At 44.4% G+C, this 15,726-nt stretch overlaps 1 protein-coding gene across 14 annotated transcripts in view; it reads left to right on the top strand.

Annotated features, from left to right (window-relative positions):
* The window catches only part of GRK4 (G protein-coupled receptor kinase 4), a 95,146-nt gene that overhangs the window by 45,080 nt on the left and 34,340 nt on the right, over positions 1–15,726 (top strand). For 6 of the 14 annotated variants that reach the window (XR_008296449.1, XM_053217686.1, XM_053217689.1 and 3 more), the window contains 5 exons: positions 2,894–2,923; positions 3,095–3,198; positions 7,368–7,460; positions 8,678–8,741; positions 12,358–12,498. Coding sequence is in view for 13 of the 14 variants with exons in the window: in XM_053217686.1 (XP_053073661.1) it covers positions 2,894–2,923; positions 3,095–3,198; positions 7,368–7,460; positions 8,678–8,741; positions 12,358–12,498 (432 nt within the window). In the remaining variant the exon portion in view is untranslated. The remainder of the gene's footprint in view (positions 1–2,893; positions 2,924–3,094; positions 3,199–7,367; positions 7,461–8,677; positions 8,742–12,357; positions 12,499–15,726) is intronic. The other 8 variants (XM_053217687.1, XM_053217692.1, XM_053217695.1 and 5 more) reach the window with 6 other exon arrangements.

Here is a 15,726-nt window from a genome sequence, read left to right as displayed (position 1 = left end):
TCAAAGTAATTACTGATAGACATGTATTTATTGCCATTTTATTACTTGTTTTGTGGTTATTTCTGAAGATTTTCTCTGATCCTTTCTTGTTTTTCTGTCTTTCATAGTTTGCTGCTTGTCTTTAGTGATATATTTGCATTTTTTTCTTTACTCATTTATTAGTGGTTTTCGATTTGTGGTTATCAAGTCCAATGAGTATCCTTATGATCATTGCTTTAAATACTTCATCAGGCATGTTACTTATATCTGTTTTGCTTGGCCGTCTGGCTGTGGCCTTGTTTTCTTTCTTCATTTTGTCTATGTCTCTGTGCCTGTTTCTGTGTGTTAGGAAGTCAGCTATGCCTCCTGTTCTTGAGGGTAATGGCCTTACGAAAAAGAGGTCCCCGCAGTGCAGTGTCCCCTGTTCCCCAGGCCCTGGCGCTTCCGGGAGTGTCTCCAGTGTGTGCTGTGTGCACGCTCTTACGTCCTAGATACTTTATCCTTCAGGCCAGCTGTCTGCAGAAGCTTTCTTCGCCTGTTGTGTGCAGTGTTTGATGCATTTTAGGTGCTCTCTGGTGTGCTTGTGAAATGTGACCTGTTGCTGCCTCCACCAGAACAGAGGTTCTGGAAAACTCCCAGGTTGGGAGACCCAGTGTTGGCATGGGCTTGGGCCAGTCTTCTGGGGGAGGGGGCCTGCCACGTGGGACTGAGGCGCAGGTGGCTGGGGAAGGGTGGTTCTTCTGGAACGCGTGGTGGGGGACCCGGTGTAAGCAATTTAGGTGGTGAGTGTCAGGGTTGCACTGTTTCCCGCAGGCGGCTTTGTGCTCGTGCTGAGGGGCCTGGGAGGGAAATGGCACCTGCTAGATCCTTTATTCCCAGAGAGGTCCCTCTGTGAATACTGCCGCTCTGAGACACGCTCCCAGATGAGCAACTAACCTCCCCACTGTGTGCCCCAGGCGCTCTTCAGATCACTGTTTCCTCGTGTATGTCTGCAGGCTGTTTGCCTGCCTTTTCTCCAGGAGCAGCCCAATGTCCTCTGAGCTGTCCCAGAGCCAGGGATACTGACCTTTCAAACTCCAGGCTTTAAGCCCCACTGGTTGCAAGAACTCATGAAATTCGGGCCCTGTCTCTTTCCAAGCCAATTGCTATTGGGGTTCGATTTCCCCATGTGCTCCCCTGTGTGCTGGTCTGTCTCCTCCTTCTTCACGACTCCCTCCCCACCATCATGGCCATGATTTGTTTCTCTCCCAAGCCGCATCCCCACATTTCTATCTTTTTTGATGTGGCCTCTTCTCTAGTTGTGGATTTTTTTCTGCCAGTTTTCAGATCGACTCCTGGGGTATTTCTTTAGTTATGCAGTTGTATTCCTGGGACAAGGCAAGCCCAGGGGCCTCCTACTCTGCCAGTATCTTTCCCTCGCACCTATCAAGTTCTTTTATCTTTTTGTTACCTCTTTTTTCCCCTTTACCTTTCCTGAAGAAATACTGACATAGCAAGGGAGGTTGTCAAGAAGAAAGACTTTAGGGGCGCCTGGGTGGCGCAGTCGGTTAAGCGTCCGACATCAGCCAGGTCACGATCTCGCGGTCCGTGAGTTCGAGCCCCGCGTCAGGCTCTGGGCTGATGGCTCGGAGCCTGGAGCCTGTTTCCGACTCTGTGTCTCCCTCTCTCTCTGCCCCTCCCCCATTCATGCTCTGTCTCTCTCTGTCCCAAAAATAAATAAAAAACGTTGAAAAAAAATTTAAAAAAAAAAAAGAAGAGAGACTTTATGTATTTATTTTTAAAATGTTTTATTTTATTTTATTTTTTGAGAGAGAGGGTGCAAGCGAGTGAGGGGCAGAGAGACAGAGAGAGAGAGAGAGAGAGAGAGAGAGAGAGAATGGGAGAGAGAGGGGGAAAGAGAGAGAGAGAGAGAGAAGCAGGGCTTACCCTAAGCGGGGCTCACACTCACAAACCGCGAGATCATGACCTGAGCCGAAGTCAGATACTTAACTGAGTGAGCCACCCAGATGCTCTAAAGATTTTATTTTTAAGTCATCTCTGCACCCACCATGGAGCTCAAATCTACAACCCTGAGGTCAAGAGTTGCATGCTGTATTGACTGAGCCAGCCAGGTGCACCAAAAGACATAATTTAAAAGGAATCCTGACGGATGTAGCAAATGTAGAAGGGGAGCGGAGGGGTGCACATGCCTCTGTGGCTCAGGGAGGGGTGTTTATGGGCGGCCTGAAGATGGTGGAACTTGAAAGCTTTTTTTTTTTCTTAACATCAACTGGGGAAACTATTCTTGTGCTTTATGTAAAAATAACAATGGGTCACATCCTTATTGTAGATTTTCTTTTTCCTGTCTTTTCTTTAAAAACAACAAGCATCCTTTTTTGCATCTTGAAAAGGGAACTCCTTTATTCAAATTCCAGCAATGCAGAATTCTTAAGTCATCTAAAAGTAAGGCAAGACTGTGTATATTCACTCTGGCCTTTCTTTTTTCTCAGTCACTTTTAGTTTTTCTTAGTTTTCTTTTCAGTATTCCCAAATATTAAAATTCAGTCATTTGATTCACAGTTTTAAAGAATCATGACCAAAGCCCAGTGAAATTTATTCTAGGAATGCAAAGTTGATTCAACATCTGATAATCAATTAATATAATAGAGCATATTCATAAAGGACAAAACCTGTCACATGATCATCTTAGTAGAGGCAGAAAAACCATTTGACAAAATCCAAAGACTCCTTCCTAATGCACGTATCCAACAAATTAGGAACGGAACGGAACTTGCTCAACCTGATGAAGGTCATATACAAAGCACAGCTAACGTCATATTTAAATGTGAAAGGTTGGATGTTGTGAATAATGCTGTGAAAACGGTGTACAGATGCTTCTTGACAACTTTGCTTTTCTTTCTGGTTTTATTTGCAGAGGGAAAGATCTAAAAAGGTGGACAACACAGTGAGTTCTGGAAAACGGGACTGGGGTGCAGGGTGAAGGTGGCATTTTGGCTTGTTATTTCATACACTTGATGTTATAATTTTTTTTTTTACAGCAAGCTTTAGGTTCTGTTTACAATTGGTAAATTATGAAAGCACTAATTGTTATGCATTCGATTTGTTCTGTACTAAGAAATCGGCAGCCCCTTTACCAGAAATACCTTCACGTGTTTTGAAAGAATGTAGGTTGAGACTGAAGGAGAACCCCTCCAAGGACGTCTTTGAGGAGTGCACCAGGTGAGCACCAGTCCGGCCCTACACAGACTGAGACGGGGGCTCCCGGGGGGGCCTCCCTGCAGGAGACAAGCTCTTATTGGAGTACTTTCCAAAAGAAAATGGTCACTGTCACTAGGTAGAGCTAAATGAAGGGTGATAATCACACAGATGTAAATGACACACTGAAATGGGTCACATTGTGGAGAGCCAGTGTGTGCACAGGTTTTGTGGGCCCCTGGCCCCTCAGCTCAGCCTTCTAAAATGCTTGTGTCTGGGATGAAAAGACTGGCATAAAATGTTGTTTTTTAAAGACCTTGGCACTCGCTGAAAATTTCTTTTCTCTGGATGTTTGCAATGTGGACAGGAAAATTCTGAGTCAGAGCACTTTGAGTGAATCTGGCATCCTTCTGTACATAGGAAGAAAGAATGGTTTCTGGAGTGATCTGGCCTGAGACACGTGTGGTCCTTTGTACAGTTAGGCAGCATTCGGGTATCACTTACCCATTCATTCAACAGGTACTTGTTGAGTGCCGGCTCTATGTCAGGGACCGTGTCCTTTTCCCAAGGCTGCCGTAACAAAGTCCCACAGACTTAGGAGGCTTCGAACAACAGAACTTTATGCTCACAGTCTGGAAGCTGCAAGTCTGAAGTCATACTCTCTGCAGGGTCGTACTCTCTGCAGACTTGAGGAGAGGGCTCTTCCTCACCTCCTCTTGTTTCTGGCGGTGGCCAGGAGTCCTGATGTTTTGGGCCTGCACCCGCTGCATTTCAATCTCTGCTGTCACGTGGCCTTCTTCCCTTGGGTTTTTGTCCCTGTGTTTTCTCCTTTTCTAATAAGGGCACCAGTCATATTGGACTAGGGCCCATCCTACTCCAGGGTGACCTTATCTTAACTAATTATATCTGCAACGACCCTATTTCCAGGTAAGGTCAGTATACAGGTTCAAGGTTAGGACTTCAACATAGTTTTTGGGAGATGGATTCCAAGTCATGATAGTTTGCTTCTTTGGGTTGAGGTTATGGTAGAGGACAAAACAGCATAAAATGCTGCTGACTTGAGTTTACATTCTTACATGCCCTAAGGAAATATACAGTGTAGAGTCTTCACTTATTACTTATTTTTTGGAAGACATTTATTTAAGCACATACTATGTGCCTGTCATTGATCTAGTTTCCAGGAATAAAATGATGAGCAACAGTGAACTCCTAGGGAGCTTATAACCGAGTGGAGTAACCGAGACGTCGGTATTAGTTGCCAATTGCTGCTGTAACAAATTGCCACAATCTTGGTGGCCTAAAGCAACACACATTTATTTTCTTGCAGTTCTAGAGGCCAAAGGTCTGAAAGCAGTGTCGCTGGGCAGAAATCAAGGTGTCAGCAGGGCCTTGATCCATTTGAGAATGTAGGGGAGAATCCATTTTCTTGTTTTTTTCCAGCTTCTAGGAATACATTTCTTGGCTCATGGCCCCTTACTCCACCTTCAAAACCAGCAGTACAGCATTCTCAAGCTTCTCTCTGCTTCCATCTTCACATAGCCTTTTCTTACTCTGTGTGTCCAAATCTCCCTCAGTCTCCCTTTTACAAGGACACGTGTGATGGCATTTAGGGCCCACCCAGATAATCCAGGATCGTTTTCCCTCTCAAGCCCCTTAACTCAGTCACATTTGCAGAGTCCCTGTTGCCATGTAAGGTGACAGTCCCAGGTTCCAGGGATTAGGACCCAGATGTGTTTCTGTCATTGTTGAGTCTCCCACAAGTGTAGGGCAGGTTGCCAGTGACCTGCCCTCTCCTAGTCTGTGACCAAGAGAAGAGTGTCCACAAAGACTGCACCTAAAGGCTGAGGGGGAGGCCGAGGGAGCTGGACCAGGTTGGGGACACTAGGAAATGTGGAGGCGATCTTCATAGCCTCCAGAACAGCGCTCAGGTCTAAGGTTGTCTACAGCAGCCGTTTCGAACTTCCCCATCTCCTGACGCCATTACACTATTAAACACTTTTGTATATGTGGCTTATGTTTTTAAAAATAAAAAGACACAAGCATTCTCCTAGCCATCAGAGCAATGATATCCTATGTCTTATGCTTCTGGAAAACCCTCTGTGGAAATGAGATGTTTTTTTTTTTTCACGTGTATTTATTTATTTTGAGAGAGAGAGAGAGAACCAGTGGGGAAGGGGCAGGGAGACAGGGGGACAGAGGATCCGAAGCTCGCTGTGTGCTGACAGCAATGAGCCCAATATGGGGCTCGAACTCACAAAGTGTGAGATCATGACCTGAGCCAAGGTTGGATGCTTAACTGACTGAGCCACCCAGGTGCCCCTGAAAATGAAGTTTTTAAAAGGTACATGATGTCTTAGCATTATAACAAGTATAGTACAAATATAGTTTCCTTATTAACCGCCTGCCCACCCCCGACTGACAAGGTCTCAGAATCCACAGAGATCCTCAGAACACATTTTGAGAATCACTGTGCTATAACACTAATGAGTCCAAGAGCTTGTGAATAACCTCCTTTTACAAAATGAAGTGAAATCAAGTGGCTTCCTCAGATTATTTTTTCTTTTAGAGAGAACACACGCCAGCCGTGGAGAGAGGCGGAGGGAGAGAGAGGGAATCCCAAGCAGGCTCCACACTCGCATGGAGCCCCGTGTGGGGCTTGATCCCATGACTGTAAGATCGTGACCTGAGCTGAAGTCAAGAGTCAGACCTTCAACCGACTGAGCCACGCAGGCGCCCCTGATTGCTCAAGTCTAACGACCAGTAAAAATGCTGGAGCCCCTTCAGTTACTGGCCTGCTGGCAATCCCCCATGACGACTATGATCTTTTCCCATTCGGAGTTCTGCCTTTGCTTGGGAGACCCTCCCTTCTCCCTTCCTCAGGGTGACTCCTATTCAGCTCAGACGCCACCCTCACAAAGTCTCCCTACACCTCCTTTCCCAGGAGAGGTGTTCCGAGCACACCAGGCACGGCTGTAACAACTCTGGTGGCACTGTTCTCCTCATGGCACGCTATCTTACCAGTCTCCCTGTTTGAGTGGCCAGATTCTTCAGGGTAAGCCTAATCTAAAATTGTCTCTCCAGTGTCTTGCACACTGCTGACAATCTAGTCGTTAGATGCTTACTGACTAATGAGCTGTTTTAAATGACAGACTATGGGGGCTCCTGGGTGGCTCAGTCAGTTAAGTGTTTGACTTCGGCTCAGGTCATGGTCTCATGGTCTGCAACTTGAAGCCCCGCGTCGGGCTCTGTGCTGACAGCTCAGAGCCTGGAGCCTGCTTCCGATTCTGTGTCTCCCTCTCTCTCTGCCCCTCCCTTGCTCACGCTCTGTCTCTCAAAAATAAATAAACATTGCAAACAATTTTAAATGACAGACTACATTCTGTCCCTTACTGAGTCTCCAAATAAGAATTTTATTACTTTGGGGCATCTGGGTGGCTCAATTGGGTGAGTGTCCGACTCTTGGTTTTAGCTCAGGTAATGTTCCAAGGGTTGTGGGATTGAGTCCCCTATAGGGCTCTACACCGACTGTGGAGCCTGCTTAAGATTCTCTTTCTCCCTCTCCCTCTGCCCCTCTCCCCACTTGTGCTCTCTCTATCTCAAATTTAAAAAAAAAAATTATTACTTCTGTAATAAAATTGTAAATAAAACTTTAGAAGCATGACTAATTGCACAAAAATTCAGGAAGTGTATAGCATAAAATAATTCATTGGATGCTTTAGTTTCAATGTTTAAAAAAGGTGGTGTCACATATTAACATTTTCTGTCATATGACTATTATCATTTAGATATTCATTCTAATCTTATATACAAAATGTTTACATTCCCTGCTGAAATACACATGTTTGGGTGTATGCACACGTGTGCACTCCTGCACACACGCACATGCACACACTCACACACATGCGCGCGCGCGCACACACACACACACACACACACACCTTGAGTACATATACATAAAAAGAACTTTTGACTTTGGGAGGGTAAACCAATTTCATTTCTTCTGAATTCTTGCCTTCATATTTTTAGTGATAACATTAGAAACTAGTGTGGAATTCTATACTTGCAAACCTCAATATATTTAATTGTGTATAACGATTGATTTCCCATATCCAGTGTTCATGACTGTACTGAACGCAGCTGTTTTCCTGCTGTAATGCAGCAGATGTATAGAATTATATAAAATCTTTTTCTAGATTTGTTCATAACTATTTAAGTGGAGAACCATTTGAAGAATATCAAGAAAGTGCATATTTTTCTCGATTTCTACAGTGGAAGTGGCTGGAAAGGTATGTTCTAATTTAGAATTCAACAAAAACAAGTAGTAACTTCTCAGAACGTGTACTGATAGATGTATACTTTCCCATCTGTCAAAATACTATTAGAAATCTTGGGCTGTATATGGTATTTTTATACAGAAATTATTAATATGTGTTATATAATTTCTTCTGATTTAGTTGACTCTGTTCTGTCTTTTTAAAATGGCCAGTTACGCCTGGGTGGCTCAGTCGGTTAAGCATACGACTTTGGCCCAGGTCACGATCTCACCGTTGGTGGGTTCGAGCCCCACGTCGGGCTCTGTGCTGACAGCTCAGAGCCTGGAGCCTGCTTCAGATTCTGTCTCCCTCTCTCTCTGCCCCTCCCCAGCTCACACTTGCACTCTCTCTCTCTCTCTCTCTCTGTCAAAAATAAACAATAATAATAATAATAATAATAGAATAAAATAAAATAAAATGGCCAGTTAGCCCTGTGGGTATAGTAGTTAGAAAATAAAACGTATCCTGGATTCACAGAAGTATAAACCAGTGCACACTGGTTCAGTCTTGTGGTCTGAGCCCTGCTCAGCTTTGTACAAGCCATGTGGGCTCAGTCAAAAGACCTGACCTTCATGAGCATCGGGTCCTTGTTCTGTAAAATAGAGGTAATTCTATAATCTACCCCACGGGGCTTCTGAGGCCACCTGAAAAATGTGTGTAAGGTACTCAGCAGTGCTTGGTGTACAAAGTAAGTGTTCAAAAAGTGTTAGCTGCCACCAGTGTCACTGTTGTTTTGATTGATTGTTTAAATTTCCAGTTCTACTTCATGTACATTTCTTTCGAGACGTTGAGGATGAGCATGTCCTCTGAGGTTCTTTTCCCAAAGGATAGTGCACTGTAGATCTATCATTTTCCTCTGCAGCTTTCTGACCGGCCCGATTCATAAGTATTTCATAGTGTGGACTAGTTGCTGACCTGTCTTTAATTAGCAAGGATACTTGGACTGTTCCATATGTATCTTCAGTGTATCCGGTAAATCTTCAATGTTGACGTGCGCATCTGCCTCTTAGTGCAGAGAGCTGTGTCAGCAGAGGGGATGGAGTCCCTGAGCACAGGCACCGTGCCCCAGGCACTTGCTTTGAACCGCATGCTTTCATAAATAAAGCAGGACAAGAGCTAGGTAGGCTTTTCTGTTTTAAAATAACAATGTGATGTGAGACCTGAAGCTTTTTGTTTTTTTAATTAATTAGGCAACCAATAACAAAGGACACGTTTAGACATTACAGAGTTCTAGGAAAAGGCGGATTTGGGGAGGTAAGTAAGGTGTGACTAACCATAAGCAATACTTCTAGAAAAGTAAGATAGCAAGGGAACGAAAAGACGTGCTTCAGCTTTACCAATACCTTTATTTCCTCACCGCGTGTTTTGGGAATAATTTTAGCCAACCATGTGAGTTAAGATTGAACTTCGAACAAAAGGTGCTTTGCTACATGCTTTTAAAAAATTCGGAGATGTGGAAAGAAATGTGCTATCATTGTGATTTTTTCTTCACTTCATGTTTCTTATGGAAGCTGTTTTCCTGTGTTTGATTGTCCGATGTTCAAGCTCAGTTTGTCCCGACTGAAAAGATGATTCTGTTTCCATATTGTGGACTTTCTGTTACTCTATTTCCATAATTTAGGACTAGCCTAAAAGCTCACTTAGTACAGGGTATATTATTAAATAGGCTTATTTATCTCAACTCTGTTTGGATGTGTATATGTGCCCCCACACCTACATCAAAAGATACTACACAACATCTAAATTTGGGGAAATCCTGCAGAAACTGTCCACAAATTCATGAGACATGGTCTAAATGTAATGGCTCTCCCAGATAGAGACTATTGTGGGAGGTGGACACAGAATCACATGCAGTTCTGTTTCGGTAACTTAAAGAGGTGTTAATGGCCTCGCTATTGGTCTGGAGTGGTCATATTCAGCTCAGGCATTTACAACTGCCCAGAGCCAGGAGCTGTGTGTTTAGTCAGAAGCAAGTCACGCTGGCCACTCGTGATTTAAATCCTGCACACTCCCAAATTCCAATCAAAAGCCTAAACCAGACGTACCAGAATTGCCTTAACGTGAATTAGGAAGCTGGCCTCGAGGCCTTGTGCTGCAAGTAAGACCTGTAGTTGGACGTGGTAAGAAACTGGTCCTCGTAGCCATTACATCAGGAGAATCCATGGTACCGACCCTCTGATACGGTTCTGGAGACCTTTTAGAGTATTTTGAGTGATCTCAACCAAAAACGTTTGCTGTCACCCTGTCGGGATAGATATTTCTGTAAGAAATCCAGTCTATCTTTCCGTACATCCTAGAGCAGGAAAATTTGCTCTCTTTAATTCATGCTATTCTGCCTTTCGTGATCTCCAAGTATAAAACTCAGATTTTGTCGGAGAACAGACGGAAAGACATTTCAAGCACATGGATCTTGTGTTTACAACAGAATGTAGTTCTAACTGTAGCCATGTGTACATTTAAAAATGGACTCAGTGATAACATGTTTGCAGCTTTTAACTGTTGTGGAAGACTTGGTGTATTTATGATATTTATAGATTACTTTTTAACACATTTACTTGTGTTTCCAAACAAAAGATTGTGTGGATGAAAAAAATGTTGTGGCTTTTCACAGACTTGTTCTGGATGTGCTATTTGTTACATCAAGTCTGAGCTCAGCGGAGTGAATATCTGTTTCTATTCTGAATACCTGTCAGAGGGAGACTGTGACCCTAATGCAGACAGCCTCAGTGCCTCTTTTATTTGAGATAGAGAGAGAGAGGAGGAGGAGGAGGAGGAGGGGGAGGGGGAGGGGGAGGGGGAGGGGGGGCAAAGGAAGAAAGAGAAAGAATCCCAAGCTGATGTGGGGCTCCATCCCATGACCCTGGGATCACGACCTGAGATGAAATCAAGTCAGACACTCAGCCAACTGAGGCACCCAGATGCCCTGCCTCGGTGCCATTTAAATCCAGATTCCAATGGTATATTTACTTTTTCCAAATGCTAATACTTCTTCCGGTGGGTTTGAAAGGACAAACATTTTGGTCTTATCTCGTCAACTACAGTACTTTCATTTATGCTTGAAGTCCTCCAAAATGGATCTGTAGGGCTCTGGGGCAGAACGGGGGAAAGAGAATTGGTAGCGTCTTTGCGAGCACGGTTGTAGAGACAGCAGAGAGCTGTGGAGAGAGCGTATCTGTGAGAGATGGGCCGACTGGAGGTGAGTTCCTGTTCCATCGCTTCCAGCTGTGTGATCTTGGGCCCACCGTCCCCTTCTTACCCTTAAGAGGGAGATGATCCCTGCTTCCCTGGGTTGTTGTGAGCGGCAAATGAGTGTTCGTCTCCAGCCATAGTGCAGGGCCTGGCACGCTTACCTCTTCCTTCTCTCTTTGACTTGCCAGTTTCACTTAAAAGAATTATCGTAAGTTAACGATGGAGAGATATGCCATGATTTGTGTGCCGTGTCTTAATGATTATATAAGGTTTGGAGTATTCATATATTGGGAGAACATTTAATGATGAGAAGAGAGTCCCACTGTAAGATGAAAACAGTATAAAATATTACCTATTCTATAATATAAGGCCGGTCCCCCCTGCCAAAACTGAGGAGAACTCAGGACCCTATACAGCAAATGTGAATGAGAGTCATCTTGGAATTTCAACGAGTTTTATCCTTATTGAGTTTTGTCCTTATTAATACTTTCTGTATTTTCCACAATGAACTTTATATTTTATTATCAAAATCATTTTATTGATGGATTAAAATGATGTGTCTTATATTTGCTTATAAGGTAATTGTGTTTGTGTATGTGTAGCATGTGCCTGTGTTACATGCCTGGGGGCACATACGTGTCTATGGTGTGCAGTAGGTGTGTGTGGTGTGTGTACATGTATATATGTGTGTGTGTGGTTGTGGAGTAAGTGTGTATGGGGTGTGGGTATGTGTCTGTGGTGTGGACGTGTGTGTCTGGTGTGGAATGGGTGTGGATGTGGTGTAGAGGGTGTGTGTGTGTCTGCAGTGGGGGTGTGGAGGGTGTGTGTGTGTGGGGGGTGTGTGTGTATAGGGGGTAGGAGTCTGAGGAAACAGGGTAACCCTGAGCTGATAGCCAGAGGCTGGGGGTCAGGCACATGGGAGCTTATTATTCCCTCCTCTCCACTTTTGTAATTTTGGAAATTTTCTCATAATGTAAGGTTAAGTAGTATATAGATATCATTTTACAACTAAGTAGAATCAATGTATTAAAGGTTATGAATTCTCTGAAATCTATTTTTTTATATTCTTGAACTTAAAAAAAAAAAAAAGGCACCTGGGTGGCTCAGTCGGTTAAGCGTCAGACTTCGGTTCAGGTCATGGGCTCACAGTCGGTGAGTTCGAGCCCTGCTGTGGGCTCTGTGCTGATGGCTCAGAGCCTGGAGCCTGCTTCGGATTCTGCCTCTCCCTCTCTCTCTGCCTGTCCCCTGCTCATGCTCTGTCTCCCTCTCTCTCAAAAATAAACATTTAAAAAGAAAAGAAAGATGAATGTATTTAGTTTCAAAAGGTGTTGCTCTTGCAAGAAAACTGAGAAGACCCAGGAGGACCCTTGAATCAAGCGGCTGCCGCGGTCACACCCGAGGAGTCCCTTGTAGCCGTGCCCCCCCACACCCCCCCCCCCCCCGAGTTCCAGGAGCACAGCCTCCCTCTCCGCTCACCGGGTTGTGTCTGAGGAAGCTGGGGGAGGAGGGAGGAGCCCGTCTAAGCCCTCACGTGTCCGTGAGTGGAGTGGCCTTGGCCCATCACATGCTCTGGGCCGGAGGAATTGCCATGGACAGGACAGGGTTTGGTGGTGGTGTTGGTGGTTGGCAGCCTAGAGATGTCAGGTACGTACAAAGCTTGCGGTTTCTTCTTTTGGACTAGGTCTGTGCCTGTCAAGTGCGAGCTACAGGAAAAATGTACGCCTGTAAGAAGCTAGCAAAGAAAAGAATAAAGAGGAGGAAAGGTGAAGCAATGGCTCTAAATGAGAAGAGGATGCTGGAAAAAGTGAATAGCAGATTTGTAGTAAGTATCTTGCCTTAGTCTTCTCTGTACGCGGTGTCCTGAGTCCCACCTTCCTGAGAGCACCTGCTGCTGGACTCGCCCACTCTCCACCCTGGGGCGCGCCCACTCTCCACCCTGCGGCGCGCCCACTCTCCACCCTGGGGTTCGCCCACTCTCCACCCTGCGGCGCGCCCACTTTCCAGCCCGGGCTCGCCTACTCTCCATCCCCGGCTCGAAAACTCCACAGCCAGGGCTCGCCCGCGCTTCCAGGCTCAGCATGTGCTGGGAACCTGGGAACGTGCCAGGGACAGCCTCTTTCGTCCTAGTGGCAGCCCTCTTCTTTCCAATTCACTTCTTACTGGGCACAAACATAAATGAGTGGGGATCCCACTTCCAACTTCCGACCTGCTATAAATCTGTAGCTGTCCACCACTGCCTGACCTGTGGTTCCTCTCCACACCCAGCAGTGTGCTCTTAACCAGTGAGGGCCCTCCTCTCCCTGCGGGGCAGACAGCCTTACCCTCTGGCCTTTCAGCCACTCTGACTCCTAGTCCTGAAAGGCCCTGCCTCTGGTCCTTCTCTTCTCAGTGGCCTCTTTCTGACACTTGGCAAATGTATTACTGGCCCTCTATCAGCACATTCCAACTGTATGGAGCCTCAAATTCCACCTTCACTGTTTCAGGCAAGGATTGGACTTGTGGGGCTAGGGTGAACCTTGGGACCCTTCCAGGCCCTAGGCTGTGCATGAGGTGGTGTGGTTTTCATCGCCAAACCTGACTTCTTCACCCCATCACCTATCTCCCATAGCATCTACGGCAACAGGAGGGTCTGCCTGAAGCGGGGAGAGGAAGGTACTTTATGAAAGAATTTGTAGTGTTACACTTACTTCGTCCCGGTCATTCATGTCTCAGTACTGAGGTTGGCTGATTTGTGGTAGGGAACAAATGTTCCAGAACAGGGGCCTGCACAGCCATCATGTACACTTGTCTCCGTGTATGATAGGTCACTTCTGCACCCATGACACGAAAATCTTTCATAAAATCAGCTCATCTGGGAGTTTCTTTAAATATATTTGTATAACTACCTTGAAACATGGAAATCCATAATCTAGCTTTATGAAAGGAACATAAACGGTATCTATGGTTTATTCTACTTAAATGAAATATTTTAGTTTCTATATTCTTGGCCTCTCCCAAGGAACCTGGAAGTAACTTCCTTCATCCTTTTTTTCCCCAACTGAAGGATAATTGACATAATAATATCCTATCAGTTTCAAGTGCACATCATAGTGATTTGATATTTTTCTACATTGTGAAATGAGTCTCATGATAAGCCTAGTTACCATATCAAAGTTATTACAAGTTATTAAAAAGTTACAAATATTGACTGTATTCCCTATGCTGTACATCACATCTCCTTGACTTATTTGCTGTATAACCAGAAGTTAGTACCTCTTAATCCACTTCACCTATTTTCTGACCCCCAACCCCTCCCTACTCTTGTAACAAGCCTGTTTAGTGTTGGAGTCGGTGTCTGTTTTGTTGTTTCCGTTTTGTTTTGTTGTGAGTGTGTTTTGCTTTTTAGATTCCACATATGAGTGAAACCATGTGGTGTCTTTCTCTGACTGACTTGTTTTGCTTAGCATTGTCCTTTCTAGGTCCATCCACGTTGCCGCAAATGGCAAGATTCCATTCTTTCTTATGGCTGAGCAGTATTCATTCTCCTGTATACACATCGCATCATCTTTATCCATTTGTCACCTATCAGTGGCTGCTTAGGTTGCTTCCATATCTTGGCTATTATAACTAATGCCACAGTCAACAGAAGGGTGCAGATACCTCTTTGGATTGGTGTTTTCATTTTCTCCAGATAAATACCTAGAAGTGGAGTTGCTGGATCACATGGTGTTTCTATTCTTAATTTTTTGAGGAATCTCCATACTGTTTTGCACAGTGGCTGCACCAACTTACATTTCCACCAACAGTTGTACAAGGGTTCCTTTTTCTGCACATCTTCACCAACCCTTGTTTCTTGTCTTTTTGATTCTAGTCATACTGATAGGTGTGAAATGCTATCTCGTGGTGGTTTTGATGTGCATTTCCCTAATGGTTAGTGATGATGAGCATCTTTTTATGTGCCTGGTAGCCCTCTGTATGTATATGTATGTATGTACATTTGGAAAAATATCTGGGGTGCCTGGGTGGCTCAATCAGTTAAGCGTCTGACTCTCAGTTTCAGCTCAGGTCATGATCTTATGGTTTCATAAGTTCAAGCCCTGTGTCAGGCTCTGCTTGGGATTCTGCATCTGTCAGTGCAGAGCCTGCTTGGGATTCTCTCTCTCTCTCCCTCCCTCTCTCTCTGCCCCTCCCCTGCTCACACTGTATCTGTCTCTCTCAACATAAATAAGCAAAAAAACCACAAAAATATCTGTTCAAGTTCTCTGCTCATTTTCTCATCAGGTTTTTTTTTTTAACATATTTGTATAATTTAGAAAATATATTTTGATATTATCTCCTTATCTGATATATGATTTGTAAATATCTTCCATTCAGTAGGTTGCCTTTTTGTTTTGTTGATGGTTTCCTTCGCTGTGCAAAAGGTTTTTAGTTTACTATAATCCCATTGTTTATTTTAGCTTTTGTTACTCAGGAGACTGGTCTGAAAAAACATTCCTAAGACTGATGCCAAAGAGCTTACTTCCTGTGGTTTCTTCTAGGGGTTCTGTGGTTTTGGTTCTTACATTCAAGTCTTTAATCCATTTTTAAGCATTTTCTTTTTTTTAATGTTTATTTATGTTTAGTTTTGAGAGAGACGGGGGTCGGGGGAGATAGGGAGAGAAGGCCCATGCATGTGAGCAGGGGAATGACAGAGAGAGAGGGAGAGAGAGAATCCCAAGCAGGCTCTGTGCTGTCAGCACAGAGCCTGATGTGGGGCTCGATCCCATGAACTGTTGAGATCATGACCTGAGCCAAAATTAAGAGTCAGACTCTTAACCAACTGAGTCACCCAGGCACCCCTCAAGTCTTTAATCCATTTTGAGTTAATTTTTGTGTATGGTAAAATGTAGTGGCCAGCTTTATTCTTCTGCATGTAGCTGTCCAGTTTTTCCAACACTATTTATTGAACAGGCTCTCTTTTCCTGGTTGTATATTCTTGCCTCCTTTGTCATAAATTAATTGATCTTATATGCATGTGTTTATCTCTGGGCTCTCTATTCTATTCCACTGATCTATGTGTCTGTTTTTATGC

The sequence above is a fragment of the Acinonyx jubatus genome, chromosome B1 (assembly GCF_027475565.1).
Source record: "Acinonyx jubatus isolate Ajub_Pintada_27869175 chromosome B1, VMU_Ajub_asm_v1.0, whole genome shotgun sequence".
In the NCBI taxonomy this organism is placed as follows: Eukaryota; Metazoa; Chordata; class Mammalia; order Carnivora; family Felidae; genus Acinonyx; species Acinonyx jubatus.
This window is presented reverse-complemented; position numbering and strand designations above follow the sequence as displayed.